This window comes from Dicentrarchus labrax, unplaced genomic scaffold (genome assembly GCF_905237075.1).
Source record: "Dicentrarchus labrax unplaced genomic scaffold, dlabrax2021, whole genome shotgun sequence".
Taxonomy (NCBI): domain Eukaryota; kingdom Metazoa; phylum Chordata; class Actinopteri; family Moronidae; genus Dicentrarchus; species Dicentrarchus labrax.
In genome coordinates this window covers 16,224,257-16,249,555 of record NW_026136715.1, presented here as the reverse complement: position 1 = coordinate 16,249,555, position 25,299 = coordinate 16,224,257, and the positions used below count along the sequence as shown (strand labels likewise).

The 25,299-nt window shown below is 41.1% G+C and overlaps 1 protein-coding gene across 2 annotated transcripts in view; it reads left to right on the top strand.

Moving 5' to 3' along the window:
* Positions 1-24,855, top strand: part of dip2ba (disco-interacting protein 2 homolog Ba) — a 43,464-nt gene extending 18,609 nt beyond the window's left edge. Inside the window, exons 2-39 of one of the 2 annotated variants that reach the window (XM_051424458.1) lie at positions 1,221-1,292; positions 2,648-2,803; positions 2,970-3,095; positions 3,231-3,467; positions 3,570-3,698; positions 4,465-4,584; positions 5,043-5,240; positions 5,551-5,642; positions 5,724-5,834; positions 6,253-6,376; positions 6,643-6,752; positions 7,470-7,572; positions 7,966-8,030; positions 8,137-8,230; positions 8,514-8,633; positions 8,740-8,854; positions 9,362-9,501; positions 9,612-9,748; positions 10,283-10,363; positions 10,450-10,577; positions 10,799-10,913; positions 11,832-12,033; positions 12,173-12,285; positions 12,890-12,913; positions 14,390-14,470; positions 15,354-15,477; positions 15,594-15,715; positions 16,595-16,706; positions 17,160-17,269; positions 18,214-18,344; positions 18,442-18,610; positions 19,081-19,251; positions 19,501-19,562; positions 19,674-19,731; positions 19,823-19,897; positions 20,018-20,192; positions 20,527-20,650; positions 20,804-24,855. In XM_051424458.1, the coding sequence (XP_051280418.1) occupies positions 1,221-1,292; positions 2,648-2,803; positions 2,970-3,095; positions 3,231-3,467; positions 3,570-3,698; positions 4,465-4,584; positions 5,043-5,240; positions 5,551-5,642; positions 5,724-5,834; positions 6,253-6,376; positions 6,643-6,752; positions 7,470-7,572; positions 7,966-8,030; positions 8,137-8,230; positions 8,514-8,633; positions 8,740-8,854; positions 9,362-9,501; positions 9,612-9,748; positions 10,283-10,363; positions 10,450-10,577; positions 10,799-10,913; positions 11,832-12,033; positions 12,173-12,285; positions 12,890-12,913; positions 14,390-14,470; positions 15,354-15,477; positions 15,594-15,715; positions 16,595-16,706; positions 17,160-17,269; positions 18,214-18,344; positions 18,442-18,610; positions 19,081-19,251; positions 19,501-19,562; positions 19,674-19,731; positions 19,823-19,897; positions 20,018-20,192; positions 20,527-20,650; positions 20,804-21,056 (4,679 nt within the window). In that variant the 3' untranslated portion in view covers positions 21,057-24,855. The remainder of the gene's footprint in view (positions 1-1,220; positions 1,293-2,647; positions 2,804-2,969; positions 3,096-3,230; positions 3,468-3,569; positions 3,699-4,464; positions 4,585-5,042; positions 5,241-5,550; positions 5,643-5,723; positions 5,835-6,252; positions 6,377-6,642; positions 6,753-7,469; positions 7,573-7,965; positions 8,031-8,136; positions 8,231-8,513; positions 8,634-8,739; positions 8,855-9,361; positions 9,502-9,611; positions 9,749-10,282; positions 10,364-10,449; positions 10,578-10,798; positions 10,914-11,831; positions 12,034-12,172; positions 12,286-12,889; positions 12,914-14,389; positions 14,471-15,353; positions 15,478-15,593; positions 15,716-16,594; positions 16,707-17,159; positions 17,270-18,213; positions 18,345-18,441; positions 18,611-19,080; positions 19,252-19,500; positions 19,563-19,673; positions 19,732-19,822; positions 19,898-20,017; positions 20,193-20,526; positions 20,651-20,803) is intronic. The other variant, XM_051424459.1, reaches the window with a different exon arrangement.
* Positions 24,856-25,299: the final 444 nt, after the last annotated feature.

The window sequence follows — 25,299 nt, the reverse complement described above, 5'->3', positions numbered from 1 at the left end:
CTCAGTAGGTGACCTCTTGTCACCAGTTAGAGTGTGGTGGAGGTGTCAGGATTGAGGCTAAGCAGTCCTTTGGCACATTGCACTTGACATAGTATGAGGTGTTATCACTGGACACCGAGGAAGGGGATTAACTGATTGTTTGTGTGTACAAGGGAAGTGTATAGTATGTTATTTAAAGTTTCCAGTGTGTAACAGTTAAAAGGATCTTTTAGCAGAAACTGAATGTAATATTCAAAGGTATGTTTTCATTACTGTATAATCACCTGAAAATAAGAATCATGTTTTTGTTACCTTAGAATGAGCTGTTTTTATCTACAGAGGGAGTGGGTCGCCTTCTGTGGAGTCTGCCATGTTGAACGGCCATGTTTGTGTCTGTAGCCTAGATAAACAAACCCAACACTGGCTCTAGATTGGGCCTTTAGTGGTTTTCGGGTCACTGTAGTTTCTCCCCAATGCTCAGAAGATTGAGCTGAATTCAAATGGTTGCAATGTGCAACTTCACTGCTAGATGCCACTGAATCCTACACACTGGTGACTTAACTAGGTAGGGTGTGTCTTGCATGTATGTTTGCTGCACAAGCAAGACTATGTGTTTTGGGGTCCCAGTTAAGTGGACTTTGTCTCGGCTCTGTTGCTTTCCAGCAAACTGGAAGCCGTGGGAGTCCTGCCAGTCCAAGGCTGAATGAGGAAGGGAAGGGGTGGGGCTGGGTGTACAGTGGAAAAGGGGGGTGGGGGGTGGGGGGTGGAGGAGATAAATCGTTCAGTCCCATGTGAAACTGGCTCACATGGCTTCCTTTTTGCTCTGCTTACTATCCCAACTGTTCCAGATAGCCTTCACTTTTGCCATTGTTCTCTGCCTGGCACAGTTATCTGCTGGTTGCCGTAGTCATATTTGGGTTTCGTTGCCCAGAGGAGGTTTTTGTGCTCTCATCATGTTTGTTCACCAGGGCTAATGTAAGGCCAAACAATGGTGTTATCTCCTACCCTGGTTGTAAATGGACTAGGCTGTCAACATGTGGAGTTCAGTAGATTTGGTTTAAAGAGGATTATTATTATGACTCAACCCCTGCAAATGTATTAGCTAAAGCAGAGGCTGTGTGTGTTTGTGTGTGTGTGTCAGAGGAGTGTATACTTTATCTGGTTTGTGTGCGCAGTTGCCTGGTGTTTGTGTGATAATTATGACTAACATAACGGTGTGGTGTCGCTGTCCTCTCTCTTAGGTGACATCACGCAGAAGGGCTATGAGAAGAAGAAAGCCAAGCTGCTGGCCTCCTACATCCAACATTTGCCAAGTGAGACCATTTCTTTTTCTTTTGCTCTTTGCTTTATATCTTTTAACTTCTGAGCCCCACTTCTCTCATTCCTGTGTAATTCTCACATAATCTGTCAGCATTCTTGGAACTGGTCGCTCTGAGACTTAAAAGTTATTGCATCAGAAGAACTGAAGTCATGACTGGAAGTTGCATCTTAGTTAATGGATACTCCATCTGTATTAAGAATTACACAGAAAAAAAGTGTGGTTTTGAATGTGACAGTTTTTTTTTTCAGCTTAATATAAAAAAAAGTAACTGTAATTCTCTTTGTCCAGGACAATTTCTAGCTTTCTGTGGCACTCTAGTGGCCAAAATGGGAAATGCACATACAATCTCACTAACATCTAACAACTTCCCTAAAAGCTGCACCACTGTAGCAAATCCCCTGAGTAACAAAACCACTGCACGTCTCTGTGGTTGTGCTGTCACTTGTGAACCCCTGAACACAATCCGCTTAAACCACTTTACGGTTTACAACTAGTCACAGAAATGGGGAAGTACAAGAGTTCTGCTGTACTACCATGAGTCAGTCACATCTGTCCTCGTTGGTAAGCTGATCTGTTCTGTTTTTCTCAGTCAGCTGACTCGCATGAGGGTGCGGTGTTTCCTCTGGAAAAATTGCACCACATTAGCATTGGCATGAGCAAGTCCTTCTTGATGTGTCACTGTAAGATAATTTAAAAAGTGGAATATACTACACATCATTCCCTGCTTGTTCAACCTTGGCCTGGTTTGGCTTGAGCACACAGGGAATTGGAAATGACTGCAAAAATCAAAATCTCATATGAATAATTCTCAATTTAATGCTTTAATTAAGTTCCCATGCTTGTTAGTGGAGTCTGTTTTCTGTTGTGTTAGCTTGCCCTGGATGTCGAAGCAGGTATTGGGGTGCTTTGAAGCTCCATAGGTCACCTCCTGCTTAATCTACACCCATCCCCTTAGTCCTCCTTATCCCTCTGAACCACCATCTCCTCAGAGGCTCTGTTGCAGAGGTCTTCTGGGAGGAGAGGACAGTTGACTAAAAATATATGAGCTCGAATCTAGCCTAGTTTCATACACTGCGTTAACAGTATAAGTTGCATCAGTCAAGTGTGTGTCCTTATTTTACTTCATGCTCAGAGGCTCAGTAGTGGGTCTAAATTTAGAGAGCCTCTCTGAGTATCATATAATATTTATACCTACATGTGGCTGTAATGGCATTATGTAAAGCAAAAGTGTGCAACTTCCCAAAGGCCCATGTTTGTTTGTTGTTTATTATATATTTATTATTTATTATATATGTTGCCCTACATGGGTTTTTATTGACTTTTCACATACCTACTTCTGTTCTGTAGATGTGGATCTGTCTCTGCCAGATGTACAGCTTTCCCCAGGTCACAGTGCCGATCCCAGCCCCAGCCCTGAGGCCCCAGGCCCCTCCACATCTTCAGCCTCCAGACACCACCGTGCACACCGTAGTGGAGGGGCCAGGGACGAGCGCTATAGATCAGGTACACAGCCTACATACAGCCTATATGGAAAACACACACCTGAACAAACCATAAAACAACATAAATAATCATCAACCTGTCAACTTGCTTGTTTATATATTTTTTTCATTCTTTCTGCCTACCTCATTTGTTTGACTCACTCTGTTTATTCTTCCCGTTTATATAGACATCCACACAGAGGCTGTGCAGGCAGCACTGGCCAAACACAAAGAGGAGAAGATGGCACTGCCCATGCCAACCAAGAGACGCTCAGCCTTTGTCCAGTCTCCCATAGATACCTGCACACCTCCAGGTAAAGTAGATTTCTCACACACAATGGGCTGCTAGTCAGTGTAATGATTATGGGATCTGCTTTTCAATCAATTGGGGCTAAATATTGTTAAAAAATAAGAACATCTAAATAGTCAGGATTTTCTCTTTCCATCAGATACATCTTCTGCATCAGAGGATGAGGGCTCACTGCGCAGAAAGGCAGCTCTCAGTGCAGTACTAGCCCAGAGCCTGCAGAGTCCTGATTACTGGATCAACCGTTCCGTCCAAAGCTCCTCCACGTCCTCGTCTGCTTCCTCCACCCTCTCCCATGGAGAGCCCAAGACGCAGCCACAGCCTCAGATCACACCCGCTGCTTCCTTGTTGGCCGATGTACTGGCCCACACACGCATAGGTAGTTTCCAATCTTAAATAAAGCTCCAATATTAACAGATACATCACTGTGATGGTTGGCTGTTGTTTTCTTTTATAACGCTCGCTTTCTCTTCTCCTTCAGAAAACAGTGTCCCCCCAGATGTGACATCCTCTACTCCCCAGGAGAGAGGGTCCAGGGTGGACCTGCCTCCGGCAGTCAGGGGCATGAGCCGTGGGCAGAGCCGCTCCAGCATGCTGGATACAGCTGACGGTACACTTAAACTCACGCATGCCAAGATGTTCATAAATGTCTGTTAGTGGTATAAATGTAGAAGAGATGAAAGAGAAAATCACATTAATCTTAATTCTATTCCTGGAATTTGGATACTGTCACCTGGTTGTCGATGTTCTTCTTCAGATTGGGAGGTTAAACCATTTGCATGTTCTTATCATGGCAATTGAGTGAGGTTTTCTGTTTTGCACTTACCATGTGTGGTGACAAAGCTGACTGGTGTGTGTTCAGATCAATAAACAATCTTCCCATGTTCATCCAGAATCATCTTCAACCTCATCCTCATTTCACTGTGTGGGGAATGCTGCTAATGACAGTATTTTGTGTTCTTTCTTTTGGGTCCATTAATCCTGTACCTGTCTTGCCTTTCATTTAAAAAAGGAAAAAGAAAAGGTAATATAAATCGAAACTGGGGAAGGGGAGGGATGCTGAAGACGCCCAAATCAGCTTGCTTTCCAACCTGGCGTCTATCTATCTGTCTTTATGTTTGTCTTGTGTCATAGGTTTAGACGTAGAGAACCTTGTATATTTATTTTCCTAAAGCTCGTCCAATCTGTGTCTCCTCAAGTACCAATTTCCCCTTTGAACTCTCTCGCTGCTGATTCTGATCCTGACTGTGTGTGAGAGCGTATGGTGAAGTAGAGATTTGTGTTAGAATAGAAATGCATGTGTGGGTGTGCGCGTGTTCTTTTGTTTGTTTGTTTACATATGTTTGTGACAGTGGCTGTTCTTGGTGTTTGTCCAGGCGTGCCAGTCAACAGCAGGGTGTCCACTAAGATCCAGCAGCTGTTAAACACACTCAAACGGCCGAAGAGACCACCACTCAGCGAATTCTTCGTTGATGACTCTGAGGAAATTGTAGAAGGTGAGAATAGTGTCCATATGCATTCGTGTTATGTTTTTGCTTTTGTTAGAAAAATTGGAAATAATCACAGTAATCAAACACACAGAACGGGCCCTGAGTTACTCACATGAGCACATTAATCCTGCATGAATTTCACCATCCCACATAGGCTGCTAAACAATAACTCACAATTTGTTGAATGGGTTGCTTCATTCAGACTGATGGGGTTGTTTTTTCTTCCTGCTTTTGATATCACCTTTTGTAAAGTTGGATTTTTTTAATACTTGTACAGCAACAGGGAAATACTATTTATTTTTATTTAAAAAAAAACAAAACAATTTTAATTACATGGAAATCTTAATACAACTACCATAATGTTTGTGACACAACTGTTGTGTTATCCACAGTGTCATTGTAGGGTTACACCCTTATTCATAGCTTCTTCTAATCATCTACTGCCTCCCTCTGTTGTTGTCCAGTGCCACAGCCAGACCCCAACACCCCAAAGCCAGAGGGACGTCAAATCATCCCAGTGAAGGGGGAGCCTCTCGGAGTGGTCAGTAACTGGCCTCCTGCCCTGCAGGCTGCCCTGGCCCGCTGGGGGGCCACTCAGGCCAAGAGCCCTGCCCTCACCGCTCTGGATATCACCGGCAAACCTCTCTACACACTCACATATGGTGAGCAGAACCTCGACTCATAGAAAATGTTAATGTAGACAGTTAACGGAAAAAGGTTTTTGTTAAACTTTATAAACTCAGTTTATAAAGTTCGTATCCACAAAATGTAAATGTGAGATATATTTCACACATGAGCTGGTTCAACTGAATAAATATTTTTTGGCTTGAGCAGAATAACACCTACATTTCCTCCAGTGTGGAGCTATAGTGGGTTGTAGAGTTCAACTATCCTGGATCAGTTATACAACATTAATACATGGACAACAAACACGACATTTTAAAAAGCATCATTCACTTTTCTTCTTCACAGGCAAATTGTGGAGTCGCAGTCTGAAACTGGCCTATACGCTGCTGAATAAACTGGGCACCAAGACAGAACCTGTCCTTCAACCTGGAGACCGGGTAAGAGTCTTGTCAGTCAGCACTCGGTACAGTAAAGTATAAAGGAACATGACACAGAAAAGGAGTTTCTCTGTTTCGTAGGTGGCGCTGGTGTATCCAAACAGTGACCCCGGCATGTTCTGGGTGGCTTTCTATGGCTGCCTTTTAGCTGAGGTCATCCCTGTGCCCATCGAGGTACCACTGTCACGACAGGTAAGGATGTCACTGTTGCCGAGTGAATTCCTCTGTAGTGATCACTAAACAGAACATCAGATGTAATCCTTTATAAAAGATGGAGCATGGAAGCAAATCGTGAATTGTTCAGTCAGGTCTCAACTGTGTCTGGCATTTAATAAATGATAAACTTGGTCAATTTTAACTGAGCAACCATTTTATTAACAGTTTCATAAAACTTTCAAATTATTAAGTGCCATGTATGTTGTTATAATTATCACTGTGTATAGGGTATATGTAATTCCTCATTGCTCATATGGCTATTTAAAACAAAATATGGATTTATTATATAACATATTGACAGCTGAGTGTATGTGTGCTTTTTAATTGAGACAGGTTTGTATACTGGCCTCTCTTTGCATGTCACAAGTCTCTTGACCCTTGTCTCTCTCCTTAGGATGCTGGCAGCCAGCAGATTGGCTTCCTGCTGGGCAGCTGTGGTGTTAGTCTGGCGCTGACCAGTGAGGTGTGTCTTAAAGGGCTGCCCAAGACACCAAACGGAGAGATCATCCAGTTCAAAGGTCAGTCAGCCCGAATGCTGCTTGGGAGCCGTTAGAAAGGCTCATTAAAGGGAATATACAGAGTGATGTTCACTGGCCAATTTAGGGCCGCAGTGTGTGAGTGGGTGGTAGTATTGGCGGTTCACCTTTGGCCTTGAAAACTGGAGGTTGGGGGTGAATTTAATGCAGCTCCAAATTAGTGTACATAAACACACTTTCACACTTTTTCCTACTTTTCCTTGTGTCAGCTAAAATATTTCTGTATGTTTCTTTGTGATGTTTACCAGGATGGCCGAGGATGAAATGGGTAGTGACAGATACAAAGTACCTGACCAAACCATCCAAAGACTGGCAGCCTCACATCCCCACGGCCAACACAGACACCGCCTACATAGAGGTACATAAATTCTTCTTTTCAGCATTTCTACTTTGGTACATACCAAAATTTTAATTGATTTTACTGATCATAAATGAATTGTAGAAAGGTTCAGTTCCTGTATTTATTAAATCTGGAGTTAGGACTCACCTGTCTTTCCCAAATCTTTGAGTCATGGGGTGACTGAGCATTTTCCATTACTGCAAAACTGTCCTGCATCTAGAAACTGTATAAAATCGTCTTTGAAAACATATAATACATTTGTATGTTTGTTTGATGTTATCTTATGTGTTTTATTGGGATGTAAAGATATATCGTGAGACAGTTAAAGACCGATGAAAAGTAAATTGTTACATTGTATGTTGTTGTATCAGCAATAGAAAGAAAAATATATTTTGTAGATTGAAAAAATAAATCTTTTTCATTTTGTTAAAAAAAATTTGAGAAATTTGTATAGTGAACCCAGTATCCTGAATTGTATCAAATGAAAAAAAGAGTTGAGTGTACTGTGACATCTATAGTGTTTTACTGTGCTTTCTCCATTTTCTTTTTTTGTTTACTCTAAATTTTTGTGTTTTTATGCTTTGTAAAGTATTAAGTATTGTTTTTTATAAATTTGACTTTTATACATGTATTTGTTAAATCCATGATTACTTTTATTATTATTATCGGTTTGTTTCCAGGTAGCTTGTGCTTTAGTGTAACTTTGTCGATGTTTGTGTGTCTCTTCCACCAAAGTACAAAGCAAGTAAGGAGGGAACAGTGATGGGAGTCGCTGTCTCCAAGATCTCCATGCTGACCCACTGTCAAGCCCTGTCGCAGGCCTGTAACTACTGTGAAGGTCAGAGCTCAGTGCTTTGTGTAACTGTTACCTCTCCTGCTTCTCTGTCTCTCTTATGCTAACTCTCTCTCTCTCATTCTGTGTAAGGGTGAGACACTCAAGCTTTATAAACTAAGCATTAGAAATTATTATATTATAAGGTTGAAAAGTGCTCAGCTCTTGAGCTCTTCAGCAGCACATTTCATCTCTAGCCTGCCCATCATTTATTTTCACTCTCTCCAGCTCAAAGAGAGGCACCTCAGAGGGGATTAGCTGAGGATCATGATTAAAGAGAATATACACTCTAATGGACCACAAAATTAAATTTTAGGTGGCACCCAAATAGTGCATCTTCTACACAGTTAGCTGCTGATTGCACACATATTCACTTTGTTTTTGTGTTTTCTGTTTTAGGGGAAACACTGGTCAATGTGTTGGACTGCAAGAAGGATATGGGCATGTGGCATGGCGTCTTAACGGTGAGATTGAATGCAATCAACAATGTACCGTTTATCCACACTAGTTCACTTTTTTAACTTTGGTATGAAGCAAAATCTGACATTAACAATATGTGCATTTTTCCAGAGTGTCATGAACAGAATCCACACCATCACAGTGCCATATGCTGTCATGAAAGCATGTCCCATGTCCTGGGTGCAGAGGGTCCACATTCACAAAGGTACAGCCAATGTCCAATCTTACTTTTATATAATGGTTATTATTATTAATATTATTATTGTATTGTCTGCGCAATTTGATATATGTATTTAATCAGGTAGAGCATCAATTAAGTAACAGGGGTATTATTAAAAGATCATAACTATCTACAAGACCACAAAAATGGCAACAAAGGTCACTGATTAACAGTATAGCAAACACAAACTGTATATGTAATTGATGAAAGCCGTAATTACAATATGTAAGTGCATCCTATATAACATACTCCCCTTATCCTCTGATAGCACGAGTGGCCTTGGTGAAGTGCCGTGACCTCCACTGGGCCATGATGGCCCACAAGGACCAGAGGGACACCAACCTGTCCTCAATACGCATGCTCATTGTGGCTGATGGAGCAAACCCATGTAAGTCACTTCTCCTGCACAAACATAGTCTCTTTCTAATAATCTAATATCATGTTTTTGCCTACTTCTTGTATAAGTAACGTTTTTGTCCATTGTTTGTTATCAGGGTCTGTGTCGTCGTGTGATGCCTTCCTGAATGTGTTTCAGTCTCATGGTCTGAAGCCTGAGGTGATCTGTCCATGTGCCACCTCTCCTGAAGCCCTGACTGTGGCTATACGCAGGTATCACATCTGCATACTCACATGCTCTAGGAAGAGACACTCTGACACTGGAGAGTTCAAAACCAGTGTGGTTTTGCATGCAAACAACAAGAGTAGCTTTCACAAAATGTTCACCATTAAGGCGCTTATATTTAGTTGTATACTTATTATATATTTAGATGTCTTGAAATAAGGGATGTATATTGTGTTTTTTATTGACATGTAAACAACCATTGTGTAACTACCTGACTTGTAGGAAAGAGGAAGTAAGAAAAGAAGGAACAAAGACAAATAAGTAGATAGAGTTGTGGTTATAGCACCAACTGGCAAGAGTTTTGTGCTTACACGTCTCTTCCTAAGATCATGCTTTTCTTAGTTCAGTTTAAAAATAGTGTGTAGGCTAAAATAATTGCACTAATTTGAAAATTAATCAACTCAAAAATAATACCAAACCAGGGTTTTTTTTATGTGTGCTTAATACTGCCTTCCTATCTGGCCTGTTCACTTCTCTTTTTGCCTTCACTGTAGGCCTGGTGCACGAGGAGCTCCACTACCAGCCAGGGCCATCCTGTCCATGGGCGGGTTGAGCCATGGGGTGATCAGGGTGAACACGGAGGACAAGAACTCTGCTCTCACGGTTCAGGATGTGGGCCACATCATGCCTGGAGGTTAGCCACTGGCTTTAATTTGCACTGCTGATGTGCAGCAGTTGCCACATTTACTGAACTTTATGTAAACATACGTAATGTTAAAATTGTGACCTGGTTGTGTGTTTCAGCTCTGATGTGCATTGTGAAACCAGACGGACCTCCTCAGCTTTGCAAGACAGATGAAATAGGAGAGATTGTGATCAACTCTCGGGCTGGAGGCACCATGTACTACGGCCTGCCTGGCGTCACCAAGAACACATTCGAGGTCTGTCAAAGTTAAAAGAACTAAACGGCTCATTCCAAATCTTTTCTTGACACACTAGTATACAGAGAGAGAAGACAAAAAATGTAGTTTGCAGCAACATCCAAATCACAACTCTAAACTAAAAAGTCATGTCAACACTTGAGAATGGACTTCCTGGCGACCTGCCCAGTGAGTCCCCTGCCTCTTGTCGAGTGTGTGCTGGGTTCAACTCCACTCCCCCTTGAATCTGCGCAGGATTAGCTGGTTTAGAAAATGGATGGATGGGAAAGAAGCACAGATTAAAATGATCCACTAGATGGAGCCACAGTCACCATGAAATTGTTATTTATTCCCTCATGTTGTCCAATAAATGTTTTAAATTTTTTAATTTAAATTTAAATTTAAATATTTTTAGGCAATAAATCACCTTTTAACTAACCTTTTAACCACAGTATCTCAATTCTTTTGACAATCCTTAAAATATAATGTCAGGGTGAGATTTACTGTACTGCGTGTATTTGAGTCCAATGCTTGATTTCTCTTCCAATCCTGTAGGTGATCCCCGTGAACCAAGCCGGAGCACCTATAGGCGAAATTCCCTTCTCTCGAACTGGTCTGCTTGGATTTGTAGGACCTGTAAGGCACACACAGAAATAAAGAGTTAGCCTTCGGGAATAAAGGACTTCTGTTTTCCTTACTGAGTAAAACTGTCTGGTCCACAGGGAAGTCTGGTGTTTGTTGTGGGTAAGATTGAGGGGCTGCTGATGGTGAGCGGGCGACGCCACAACGCCGACGACCTGGTGGCCACCGCGCTAGCAGTGGAGCCTGTCAAAACAGTTTACAGGGGGAGGTGAGACACTGACTGCTCATAACAGTGGGCACAAAGACCAGTTCAGCCATACACATGCTCATATGAGTAATGATGATTTTGTGATGTTTTATTGGTAAATTATAAAAAACTGCTCCTGTATATCCGCCCAAACTGAACAATCCCTTTAACATCTTGCAGCCATTCCCTTTGTGTTGGTCTGGAGTGTGTGAGTGCTCATTTCTCCGTTGTCATTCATGCAGGATCGCTGTGTTCTCAGTGACTGTGTTTTATGACGAGAGGATAGTGATCGTGGCAGAGCAGAGGCCTGACGCTAGTGAGGAGGACAGCTTCCAGTGGATGAGTCGAGTGCTGCAGGTAAATCACATATATAGTCTCACCTAGTGTGAATATTTCATACAGTTTTACTTTTAATTAGTGCTGTCAGTTAAACTCATTATTAACGGCGTTAACGCAAACCCATATCAACGGCTTCTTTTTTATCGCAAGATTAACGTTTGTTTAACTTTGTAGTTTTTTTCACATGCTGTTGCAACAACTAGTAACGTTAGAAAAACTACAACACCACACCGGATCTAGCTAGACCGGAAACAAAACAACAGGCACGCCACACACACTTGTTTAAGAGTAGTAGACGTTACGTTTTGAGTGGATGGCGAGCGCGAGACGCCGAAATGGATGCCAATAATATTCTGAATGGAAAGTTTACTTTTAAAAAATTGCCAAATGGTTCCATTGACAAGACCAAAGTGATCTGTGTGTTTTGTCATTGTGAACTGAGCTATCATCGCAGCACGTCCAGTCTGAAATACCACTTGATGGCCGAGCACACAGCTGATGCGAATTCTCCGCCCCCTCATCAAAGCTAGGCGACAATGGATGAATTTTCAATAAAAACAACATTTGCACAAAGCAAGCTGATCCACTTTTCTATGTTGATAAGAGCATTAAAATGAGAAAAAATAATGGGACAAAAAGAAATTAAGGGACATTTAGAATAGATAAAAATGTGCGATTAATTGCGAGTTAACTATGACATTTTAATACTTTAATCATTTGACAGCACTACTTTTAATGGTATTTTAGGTGATCTAACTCTCCCTTTTATGCCTAAAGTTCAGTTTGAAAGTGCTTTATCATGGTGGATGAAATTAAACTTTGAAGGTCTTGTTTGTACTGAGGTCTTAAAGGGACTCAGCAGCCTTTTCTCAGAAGGACATTTTATATACTGTGTTCATTTTGCATTTAAACTATATCACGTGATTTTCTGCACAGGCCATCGACAGTATCCACCAGGTTGGCCTTTACTGCCTTGCGCTCGTCCCAGCCAACACCCTCCCAAAGACGCCCCTTGGAGGGATCCACATCTGTGAAACCAAGCAGAACTTTCTGGAAGGGAACTTGCACCCCTGTAATATCCTCATGTGCCCACACACCTGTGTTACCAACCTGCCCAAGCCACGCCAGAAACAGCCAGGTAGGCCGCCTCAGACCATACCTACTGATGTTCACTGTAGAACATCACAGCATATGAAGTATCAGAATATTATATGTTGTTATTTGGTTTGTGCTGTTGGCATCGTGACTCTGATTGTCTGATTGTACGATCTGTTCAGTGGACGTCGGTCCCGCTTCTATGCTGGTCGGCAACTTGGTGGCAGGGAAACGGATCGCCCAGGCTACAGGCAGAGAGCTGGGTGTGGTGGAGGACCAGGATCTGATCCGAAAGGTACTGTTTGCCACACAAACCCTGAACCACACTAAGCCTAGAAAATAATCACTTTAATTTAGATTACTGTGAACTGTTATACTTAAAGCAATCTGTAACATTAACACCTTGACAGTGAGACAAAATGTATACTAATAAACAACAATAAACTCTTGCTATTCTTAATAACTGTATATTTTACACACTATATTAAAGCTGCTATGATTAGTCGATCTAACTATTTTGATCGTTTAAGTGATTAACTGAGCAAAAATGGCAAATATATGATGGTTCCAGCTTCTCAAATGTTGTCCTAACATTATTGTAAACTAAATATCTTCGGGCTCCTAGAAATTGTTATTATTTTATAATGTTTTACAGCCCAAACAATGAATCACTTAAGAAAATAATCAGCAAATTAATTGATATATATATATATATATAATCCTTAGTTTCAGTCCTGCTGTATATGAAATACAAATCTATTCAAATGAAACTGATGCATAAACTGGAAATGCTCTGAATGTGTTTACCAAGTTACCTAGACACTGTAACAGTCAGTGGAAAATGGATACTGATTAAATCTCTGTTGTTCTGCCTTTACTTTGCTTGGGTTGGGCTTTAGCTCTGTATGTGGCCCACCATGATGGTAAGGCTCTAGCCGGGCCCCCCCACCCGTCTTTGCTTCTGCTGCTTCTGTCAGTCAGATGTGCTTTTGCAGCCGTGATATCCCGATGGCCACCAGCAGCAGCTTTGGCCCGACGCACAGAGATGACTGTTCAGGCTGGTTCCTTGGCCAGCAGGGGTCCACACACCTTAAATAATATACAGTAATACATTAAAAAAGGAGTTAAGTGCCGCTCTCCATTCATCAGTGTCCAATAATAGACTCTCTCTGCCATCACCTTTTTAAGATGGAAGTTGGCCGGCAGCCTACTTGCTTTGGCAAACAAAAAGCTCAGCAATAAATAAAGTGACATTCATGCACTCTTAAGTGAATGAAAGCTTCTTGTCTCTCTTGCTTTAAGCAGGTAATGCAGTCTCATAGCATCTGTGACCATTGCAGACCATGTCATCATACACTGTGATGCATTATGCTAATATTTTGATACAAACCCCAAAATAAAAGCATTAATTAGGAACATTTTCGTGTGCACCTCTGCTCGCTGTGTCCACTGTGATGCTCCCACATGTAGCATGGCTTGATGAGTGGTCAGGGCAGCCGGTCTGCATGATGTGACTCCTGATTCATTATTAACCAGAGCACGTCCTGTTGTCTGACTGAGAGAGAGAGCGAGAGAGAGAGAGAGAGAGAGAGTGGCACAAAGGATGACTACAGCGAGTGATTTTAATATGCCAGTAATGTGACACTGTTGTATATTATGTTTGTTTGTCCAGATAGTGTCATGGTATTACGTTTATTTATTTTTTTGTACTTTTATGTGTTGCCCAATGTTGCTGCCCTTAACGGAAGTCTTTACTTTCCCTTCTTGTCTTTTCTGATCATGTGCACTGGCCAGTTCCTCAGCGTATGGACACGCTTATGCATTTAATATTGTCCATATGCTTAATTATAAAAATAGTAAGTGGATTGTTCCCTTGAAGCAACTTTGTTTAAGTAATAGCACACTGAGGCACTAATATGTTGTGGAAACTTCTTTTTCAAAGCTGTCATGGCTCTTTTGTTTGAAAGGTCCATAGCTTGTTAGTATTTGACAGTGGCTCCAATTTGCCTCCTACCAGGTGCAGATGGTCCCAGCATGACCCTGTACTTGGCGAGAAAACATTTTCTGGGCGTTCCTATATTCCTGTTTGTGTGTCTCTGTGTGAGAGGTCAAACGCGTCATCAGTATCTTTGACGTTCTTTAAAATGTTCTCTGTTCTCTGTTCCACACAAAGTCTGTTTGAAATGAACTAATGTATCTGTTGTCACTGAGAGGACCGTTTATTTATAGCTGTTGGTTGGATGATTAATGAAGTGCAACAGTGTTTGACTGTTTCAGGCTAGCTTTTATGTGTTTCTATCTGTTGATCTTTTTTAAATGGATTATTATTTGCCACTAATGCAGCTTTGAGTCGGCTTTGAGTCATTAATGTTTATGTGATGACACACTCTCTTTACCAGCACCAGTTCTTGTCTGAAGCTCTGCAATGGAGAGCTCAAACCGACCCAGACCATGTCCTGTATGTGCTGCTCAATGCAAAGGTAGATTGAACACACACACACACACACACACACACACACACACACACACACACACACACACACACACACACACACACACACACACACACACAATAAATCAGAGAAATCAGTTAAAGGTCCAGTGTGTAGGATTTAGTGACATCTAGTGGTGTAGTTGCAGATAGAAAGTTGCTTCACCCTCCCCTCCCAAGTGTGAAGGAGAAACTACGGTGGTCGTAAAACACACAAAAAAAAGCTCCTCTCTGCCGCCGGTGTTTGGTTTGTCTGTTCTGGGCTACTGTAGAAACATGGCAGTAGATATAAACAGCTCATTCTAAGGTGATGAAAACACAATGACTCTTTTATTCAGGTGATTATACACTAATGAAAACATACCTATGAATATCATATTCCATTTCTGCCAATAGATCCTCCTAAATGTTACACACTGAACCTTTAATAGTGAGAATCGATGTATCAGAGAAACATACTGACATAATCAATACATAATTGTCTTTGTTTTCCCTGGTTCCTCCTGCTGCATGTCAGATTGTCCTTGAGGAAGACACTGAACCCCAAATTGCTCCCGGTGCTTTGTCATCGGTGTATGAATGTGTGTGTGTGTGTGTGTGTGTGTGTGTGTGTGTGTGTGTGTGTGTGTGTGTGTGTGTGTGTGTGTGTGTGTGTGTGTGTGTGTGTGTGTGAGTTAGTTTCCATTTCTGATGTGTCTGTGTATGAATGTATGTATATGGGTGAATGTGATGCAATGCAATGCAAAGTGCTTTGAGTGGTTGGAGGACTAGAAAGTGCAGTCCATTTACCATTCTCCCTTTGGTAATGGTACTAATGGTGATCCATCTTGTTGGGTGTGAGTTCAGCTGTACTCCCTCTCATTTTGCTGTAGGGGGTGGCAGTGTGCACAGCCACTTGTGCTCAGCTGCACAAGAGAGCAGAGAAAATCACAGCTACCCTAATGGAGAGAGGAGGCCTCAACACAGGAGACAATGTGGTGCTGCTTTATCCCCCAGGTAAACACACACATACACACATCCCTCATCATTGTAGATGGCCATCTTTTCTTATTTTTCAACTTGATATACAGTGAAAAAGTACAGCTTTAATTTGCTGTCTTGTATTTCCACAGGTATTGATCTGATAGCGGCCTTCTATGGCTGCCTCTATGCGGGGGTCATCCCTGTGACTGTGAGGCCACCGCATCCACAGAACCTGGCTGCTACTCTCCCCACGGTCCGCATGATCATCGACGTGAGTGCACACCACTGGGACTGCGTCATAAAAATTCAACAACACATTAATAGTGCACCTGTTACATAGTATTTTTCTTACGAAAGCATAATAAAGTAATGAATGTACAATTATTCAAGTACAACAAGTAATATTTTTTCTTCATTACATCTTTAAGCACATTTCAGTTTCCACTTTATATATCAATATTCAGGGATAGATCGAGAGGGGTGGCAGGAGTGTCAAAATAAATACGCTGCCAACACGGTTCAAATGGTGTCAAATTAAACACATTAATTTAGAATAATTTTAAAAAATGTGTTCAAAACAGACATTTAATTTGACGATCAGTTATGGCCACATTTTAGACTAAGTGATGGGCTTAAGTTCAATGAAAAAATATACCTTTCTAATATATTTCTATTCAACGCTTTACTAATTTTTTATTTGGGTGCTTTTCCAAGCAAATATTGATATGCTCCGACTAAATAAGCATATATTTCTGCCACCACATGAATATCTGCCCCTGTCAATATTAGATTGCTTTTAAGCACAAAAATATGCATCATATACATCAAAAGGGAATATAAGCTTTACTTTTGCTATTTTTGCACCACTTGAGTGATCTATTATAATTACTGAAGTGACCTAAAGCAAGTAACTGAATCCCACCTAGATTTAATGTAGTAGTTCAACTGTTGACCCCTATAACTGATTTCCCTGGAGGGAAGCAAATAAAATTGAATTTTACCTTGAGGATCAATAAAGTATAACGATAATTAGATGCATTTTAATTGAGTAACACCTCATATGGAGGATTTGTACCAGATATCACTATTAAAGCATGGTTGTTTGTGTCTTTAAATTAACTTTTTTTAAAATATGTTTTGGATGTTACAGGTAAGCAAAGCAGCCTGCATCCTCACCACTCAGCCCTTAATGAGGATCCTCAGGTCCAGGGAGGCTGCTGCCAGCGTCAATGTCAAGACTTGGCCCACTATCATCGATACAGGTGCTGGACTCAATAGGCATCAGTTATGACGTGAAGCAGCTGACCACAGTTGTATGGAATTGTGTATTTTACAGCCTTTATGACGCATCTCTAGGGGCACACAAAGACTTGAGACTAAAAACATGTGTTCCCCTTTTGGCCACAAGGTGTCATGTTTGCTCTTTGCTTAACTTTGAATATGTTGGGGAAACCTAATGTAGACGTAAAGCTGCTCTCTGTAGTCCTAAATATGTTCAGCAAACATTCAAACATTTCTTAAAATAATAGTGCATAGTGTTATTTCATATGAAGAAGGTGTGATGAGTTTAAAAAGCATATATTGCTTGTAAAACAGCACATTCACACCTTAAATTATACCATCCTCCCACACAACAGAAACATTGAACAGTGAAAGTGTGTCATTTATTTTGTCCAGTAAGAAAATAACTTAAATCCTCTTCCTTCTTCTCTCAGATGATCTCCCCAGAAAGAGGCCTCCGCACATTTATAAGCCCCCTACAGCTGAGATGCTGGCCTACCTGGACTTCAGTGTGTCCACCACAGGCATGTTGACTGGAGTCAAGGTAAATCACTTTCACAAATCATGCATATCATATGTAACATGAAGCAGGTTTGATTTTTTAAAAATCCCTTAAAGTCCCCCTCCACTCAAACAAGTTTTCAGCTTATTGTTACTTCAGGTGGATGTTTGACTGTAACTGTGCCGAATGGTGAATGTGAGACACTTAGGCTGTTTTCACATCCGTCTGTTGATGCAGAAAAGATCTTCTGTGCTCACCTCACATTTGAGTTAAGAAGTGTATGTATGACCATGATTTTAGTTTGAAAGCCAATCATGGTCCAGTATAGAACTTATATAACTGTCATGTGGAAGCGTGAATAGATTTTCAGTGAAGTAGAAGACATCTTGTTAACACAAGTTAAGCTTTTGAAAACATTGGCATATTCAGATTTAGATTTTTGAGGGATAAAGGGGTAGATTTACCATTTTAAACATTTGTAATGAGGTAAATTATTGTTACCAGAGTAAGTGTATATGCTTTAAAAGGAGGTTTGGAGGGGATCTTTAAAGTAAATACTCAAAATAAATCATGCTTGTGAAGCAAAGATTCATGAAGTGAATGTACATTGTTGAATTTAAATCTATTTAGCTAGAGATGTGGTCAGCAGTACTGCAGGGTGTTAATGCGATCAACATGAAACCAATAGGCCTACAGATGTTTCTTCATATCCTTCGTACTGTTTTTGCCAGTATGGATGTAAAATACATCTTAAATTGCATATGTAATCGTCTTAAAAACTAAATTAAACCTGTTGAAACCTGTAGAAACCCTGTTCAACATATGCATGAAAAAATAGATATGTTTATACGGTTAATATAATGTTACGTACACTGTGTATTTGTGTCTTATTTGCAGCATAAGGGCTGTTGGAGACTTTGCTCTCTTATTGTGTCGGTTCAATTACAGCATAGAGCATTTTTTAAAGAGTTTGTTTCCTTTTTTAGATGTCTCATGCTGCAGTCAGTACTCTGTGTCGCTCCATTAAGCTGCAGTGTGAGCTCTACTCCTCACGCCAAATAGCCATCTGCCTGGACCCATACTGTGGCCTGGGCTTCGTCCTGTGGTGCCTCTCCAGGTAACGCACACAGAGACTGAATATCATATTTCATAAAACACGCTGTTCCTGTGAATGTGACGTTGTTGCTGTAACGGATGTGTTTTTTTCGGCCCAGTGTTTACTCAGGTCACCAGTCCATCCTTATCCCTCCCCTGGAGCTGGAGAGCTCACTGCCTGTGTGGCTGAGCACGCTTAGTCAGTACAAGATCAGAGACACCTTCTGCTCATACTCTGTGATGGAGCTCTGCACCAAAGGCCTGGGGACCCAGACAGAGATGCTGAAGGTCAGAGGCGCACTCATACACACCTTTTAAAATGATTGCTCCGTCATTTCTGTCATTAAAGTGATAAATTGTTTGCAAAGGAATCTTATCTGCTGCGAAGGCAACAGATAAACACCTGTCTAATTTAATCAAATAATAGTTTGTATGTATTGTTTGGGCACTTAGTGCCTCTATTAGTGAGGTGACAGTAGAGAGATGACAGGAAAGAGAGACAGGGAATGACTCCAGTACAACTCCAGTACAACTCCAGTACACTTTCAAACCATTCAATCCAGCCTGCTGCAGAAGAACTGTTTACAGCTGATTCTTGTGGTTCAGTGTAGCTCAGTATATCTGCTTATTCTGCTGGTATTTCAAAGCACTTTTGAAATACTACTATATCCACTAATGCTGAGTTCATGTTTGTGTCAAGTTCAGTCTACACTTTACCGTTAAAAGTGTGAATAACCTTTAGCTGTGCATGTCACTAGGCGCGGGGTCTGAATCTGTCATGCGTGCGGAGCTGTGTGGTGATAGCAGAGGAGCGTCCTCGCCTCGCTCTCACGCAGTCCTTCTCCAAGCTCTTCAAAGATCTCGGCCTTTCGCCGCGTGCCGTCAGCACCGCCTTCGGCTCCCGGGTCAACCTGGCCATCTGCCTGCAGGTTGGTTTCATATGGACACACACTGAGTCATCTTATGAGTTCACTCTGAATATGTTCTTTCCCTAATTCCATTAATGCGTGACAGATGCATTGTTTAGTCTACAGTGTTTAATCTTTTTTTCAGTTTCAGTCATTACAGTTATTTTTGTAAAATCCAATCATTTGATGGTCTAAATGAGCCAAAAAGCTTCTGCTTCAGTCAGATTTCTCACATTTCAGGGATGTTTATTTTCCTTTCTGTGTCCTCAGGGCACTGCCGGACCAGATCCTTCCACTGTCTACGTTGACATGAAATCTCTACGCCATGACAGGTAAGACCGGAAACTCTTGTAACAAGAACAAAGACAACAACAACAAACAATGCTGTGTCGGTCAGAACGAACACAATGATTTACAGACCGTCTTTTGTTCGTGTCTTTCAGGGTGAGGCTGGTGGAACGAGGAGCTCCACAAAGTCTTCCACTCATGGAGTCAGGCACTGTAAGTATTGATTATTGACTAAAAAGATGCAGGTTGTATTGTGGTTCTATTATCCCTCAAGCTAAACTCCCTTTATGTGTTCTCTTCTAAGATCCTACCAGGAGTGAGGGTCATCATAGTCAACCCGGAGACCAGAGGCCCATTGGGAGATTCACATCTTGGGGAGGTGAGTTTGAGTGTGTTCATGTGCACAGATACAAAAAGCAGGGGGGCACACTATTTATTATACTGTATATTTATTTTTTTTTGTATTTATTTAAAATACCTTTTTTTTGTCTTTGTTCAGATCTGGGTGAACAGCCCTCACAGTGCCAGTGGCTACTACACCATCTATGGAGAGGAGAGCCTGCAGGCGGATCATTTCAACACCAGACTCAGCTTTGGGGAACCCCACACTCTGTGGGCCAGGACAGGCTACCTGGGCTTCATCAAGAGGACTGAGCTACTGGACGCAAGCGGAGGTGAGGGGACATGTTTTTGAAACATTTAGTGAGAAATTATTGATAGATAAAATAACCAGGAATGTCTGTTTTGGCTAATCCATTGAATTAAATATCTGAAAAATAAGGGAACATATTGATGCAAAAATCATAAAAAACAAATGTAAAAACAAAGCAGTTTATTCTTCCTCATTGATTTGCGACATTGCCCTCAATGGTAAAATACAACCAGAGATTAAAGGGATTAATACCACAGAATGAACAATATAGTAAAATCTATATTGTTTCACACTATATATTCTCATATCTCCCAACCCTAGTTTGTCACTATAAATAAAATTATTTTCTGCTACAGATCGTCATGATGCCTTGTTTGTGGTGGGCTCCCTCGATGAAACGTTGGAGTTGAGGGGCTTACGCTATCACCCCATTGACATCGAGACGTCTGTGTCCCGAGCCCATCGCAGCATCGCAGAAAGGTGAGCTCTTTTAGTCGGCGCTGGTCATTGTCACGATACATATTTTTATTTATGCACTCACTGAGAAAGGCTGTCGAAAGGCTTGTTCACACAGTGACACAGAAAACACGCAACTAACTCTGTCTGTGCTCCACACTCCTCCTTCCTCCTCAGTGCCGTGTTTACATGGACCAACCTACTGGTGGTGGTGGCGGAGCTGAGCGGGTCGGAGCAGGAGGCCTTGGACCTGGTGCCCCTCGTCACCAACGTGGTCCTGGAGGAGCACCACCTCATCGTCGGGGTGGTGGTCATCGTGGACCCCGGGGTGATTCCCATCAACTCCAGAGGAGAGAAGCAGAGGATGCACCTGCGGGACTCCTTCCTGGCCGACCAACTGGACCCCATCTACGTGGCCTACAACATGTGATCGCCTCGTCACCGACTAATGAAAATGCAGAAAACTGAGCCAGGCTCTGAGAACGGACACGAGGGAGAAAGAGTTGGGGTGCGTTCAGTAGCAACCCCGATGTTAAAGCTCAGACACACACTCAAAACACCAAACAATGTGGGAATGCGAGTACAGTAGGAGTACTGTAATGAGAACGTGCTTCCCTCTCAGAAACTGTTCCTTCTTTGCTTCCACCTGCTCAATCGCTGCAGTCCAGGTTCACCCTGATTTCTACTGAGGAGGACGGATATGTTCTCTCCTCTTGAAAGTAGATCCATGGTCAACTCGAGGAAATTTGATCTTCATCCTCTCGGTGCATCCCATTTCTCCCTCATAGCTCCAATTCATGTTTTTTAAAGACATTTTTCATTACATACTTTAATCAAAGAATGAAATCCTCCCCTCCTTCCATTCCTTGGTTTTTATCCTGAACCATTCATCCTTGTGTGCTTGTTTGTTTTTTTTAAACCCCCCCTCCATTCTTGAAGGCAGGATGGCGCTCTGGAACTGCTGAGAGGAGCTGGAACTTTCCCCTCTTGCACTTTAAGTCCTCGCACCTCTGAGTCCACTTCCTGTCTCACCTGCCTCAAGGGGACGACCCCCCTATGTTTGCTGCTTTCACAAGAGCAAATCCACATCAGTATTAAAAAGTGCCACCAGCAACTGCAGCCCACAGGGGGCAGTCCTGACATGTTACCTTCCTACCAGGTGCACCGTGGCTTTTACCTCCCATCACATACCGTATCCTCTGGCCAGCAGACATCCTGTCGGCATTCACGTGTTACAAAACAAACTATTTGTTGGTGTGGGAAAAGAAAGACTCGATTCATAAACACACAAACCAGGATTTTAAATAAATGGGCAGAGAGACAGATTAATTTGCGGTATGAGTAGGGGTTTATTCATTAGATAGTTCTTGTGAAGTACTAACAAGTTTTTTAGGCACCGATTTTCAGAAGAAGATTTGAAGCTATACCTGGTGTTTAGGTGTGCATGCTAATTTGGAGTGCAGTCAGTGTCATCATGCAGGCCAAAAAAAACAAAAAAACACCTGTAACAACCAGTCACAGCAGTGGATTGGTTCGTTCAGCCGCATGCATGTAGAATATTTAGGCAGAGCTCAGCCCCACTTTGTGCCTCTCATGTATTGGCATTACATTTGAGTCACAGCATGCATCCGTTTCTGTAAGAAATGAATAAATACCTGGTGTCCTGCAAGATCTTTTAACGCTTACCGCTGTTCTGAAGGTATTTCCAAAACCCTCAAAGACTCTTCTAACGATCTGAATGTAAAAATACTGCACAGCGAAGTTTTTTTAACCTTCTTTCTCAAGTTCTGATTGTATTTTCTAATACAGTTAGCTGAAACCTAATTCCTTGGTTTATTTCTTTTTGTAAAACACAAGCAAAATATTGTATGAAAATTCACAGTATTGAACAGAGAGTGAATCTTGTGCAGTGGAAAGAATATTCCTTCAGATGGTTATTGGAGTGTTTGAGAAGTCTGGTAAGTGTTGTTAAACGACCTTCTGGTTTTTTTCTTCAGACTGTCTGGTATTTATTTTTTTGAAAAATATATAAAATATGGATGGCGCTGTGACTCGAATGTAATTGCACAAACTGGTTTAGGCAGAGCTGACGATTTAAGCTTTAACAGTTCATTCTTGACTTTTAAAACATCAGTTGAAAAGGTCCACTTCCTCGCGTTTTCCCGAGCTGTAAACTGTGCCCTGCTGATGAGAACTGTGTAGTACAATTGAAAGCTCCAGAACGAGCGAGTAAGTGGACCTTGAGTTGAGATTTTTATTTGTGGTCAAGGGCTGGCAGAGGATATAATTCACCAGTTTCCTGGCTTGAACTGAAGTGAGCTGCTAGCTTTCAGTCTGTGTGTCGTTTCCCTTGTTAAAGGATCTTTCATTCAATGTTAAGGCGTCACAGTCGATTAGATAAATGTAGATCATCAGAAGGCAAGTCAGTGCCTTTTTACTGCACCACCGTGACATTTATGATCATGGACTGTAGAATTTCTAAAAAAATAAAATACAATAAAATATCAAGAATGAGGACAGAACTTTGCCTTACTAAAACCCTGTGGAACTCCAGTACTTTTTATGCTTAATCCCTCATTTCTAGCTGTGCTAATGGTGTATTTAAAGAACTATTCCACCATTTTTTTCAGATGTGGAATCAGACACCAGTTTCTAACTCAAAACTCATATCACGTTTTTTTAGAGGAAGGGGGGGTGTCTCGTTTCTTTGCGAAGATTTTTTGCAGTCATGCCTTTCTCATTTCATCATTACCATTTTAACTAAGTCTTTCTGAATGTCTTTAACACTGAAAAAAAAATAAAATTTGGAATGAACAACAATCAGTAAGCAACCTGTGATTTTAAAAATGGCAGAATCCTCCTTTAAAGGAAAAAAAATGGAGGTAATAAATGAGGGTAAGGATGTTGTCTGTATACTGTATTTTAGAGGTCAAATACTGTATTACTGGTGTTAATGTGTACATGAATATGAACTTTGTCGATAAAAACTTGACTGATCTTTCATACTTGACAGCATTTTTTCTGCATTGTTAATTTATCACATTACAAAAGAGAAGAAAAAAAAAAAGGTTTCAGATTATTTTGGCAGGAACAATGTGCACTTTCCCAATATCATTTTATGTGCGTGTGTGTGTGTCCATGAGGGAGTGTGTGTGAGTGAGTGTGTGTCCACCTCAACAGTGATATTTGGCTTTTCTGGTGCAACAAGGTTTGTCTTTTGTAAGAAAATCCCAGAATATTGAACCATTTTTTTTAATTTCTTGTTTTTTTGGGTTTTTTTTTAAATGTCGCCTCCACTGTATTTTAATTCTTTCCATCCAAAATTGGAATTAAATATATTTTATAGGGGTTTCATCAATATTTTCTGATGTAATCTTTTCTTTAAAACTGCACAACTTGCAACAGTAAAACAGCTGGTTTTGATTTAGAAGCAGCTTGACGTACAAACACACCAATAAACCACTTTTCATTCAGTGACCGACACTGAGGACGCGTATGCAAGCCAACATCTGGGGCAAGTTGCTCATGAATAACAAAGTGAGGCTTCTGAGCTACTGTGTGATAATTGCTTTGTTGCTACTGTTTCACTCCGACAAGTTTTAATAAAAAGTTTTATAATTTCATGTCGGCCTTCAAGCCTTCTCAGTAGACGTTGGTGCTATTCAATAAGGGAAAGCTGGCAGACTTTTGTCCTCCAATGTCGTAACAAAGAAAGTTTCTTCCTGGATGCCCTTTTTGTGTGAAAATAAGTCATTCTTTTTCCATGCCAACATTTTCCAAGGTTTCACTCACTGCTCCATTTATAAAATTGTTTTCATCAGCTTCTGAGATCTGATGAAAACGTCCTCAACAGGCAACTCCACACGGACAATGCAACTCGACATATCCACCATATTTGCCATTTTAATATTTATTTCAGGTTTTTTTTCCAACTTGTCCTGTTGTGAGGATTGGCATACATTTCCAACCTCCAGTTTATTCTAAGCACAAAATGTAAATGTACATGTGAGGTAATGAAATTAGGATCTTTCACACAAAAAAAAACTCAAGGGCCCACAATGTATACCTCAACGACTGTCTGTTCACTATGCATTGTCGAGCTGCAACAAAGACATTCTAGTCAATGGTGCGATAACTTCTAACAACATGTCTTACTTGACAAAAATACTGTCACACTGTCATTGGATGTGTTTCATGTCAAATAATAAAAAAAAACTCCTTTGTCAGAATATTGTACGCTTTTTTTCTTATTTTCCTTCCAAACAATTGTGGAAGCTTCAGGAATAATCTGCTGCATTAAAGAAAAACTGCATCTTCTGTCCACCAGGTGTCAGTCTGACTACTTCATCTGAAAACATTAAATCACAATGACGTCACGGCCCAGTTTCTGTCAATTTTGTTCCTTCCTTAAACATCATTTTCATTTGGACTTCTCACTTCATATTTTAGGAAATAATGGAAATAGTTCTTGCATAACAGTCAAAGCTTTAGCGGGTTTGGATGTTTTATTCATCCTATTTACCACAAATCTCCACTTTACGTCACAGCTACCACTGAGCGAACAATGCTGCTGTGTTTCAGATTTCTGGAATTATTATAAGTCTATAAGCAGACTCCTGAAACTTGCTCTGTCATGTCTGCAAATTACATTATTGCTGCATAGTAAAGCAGTG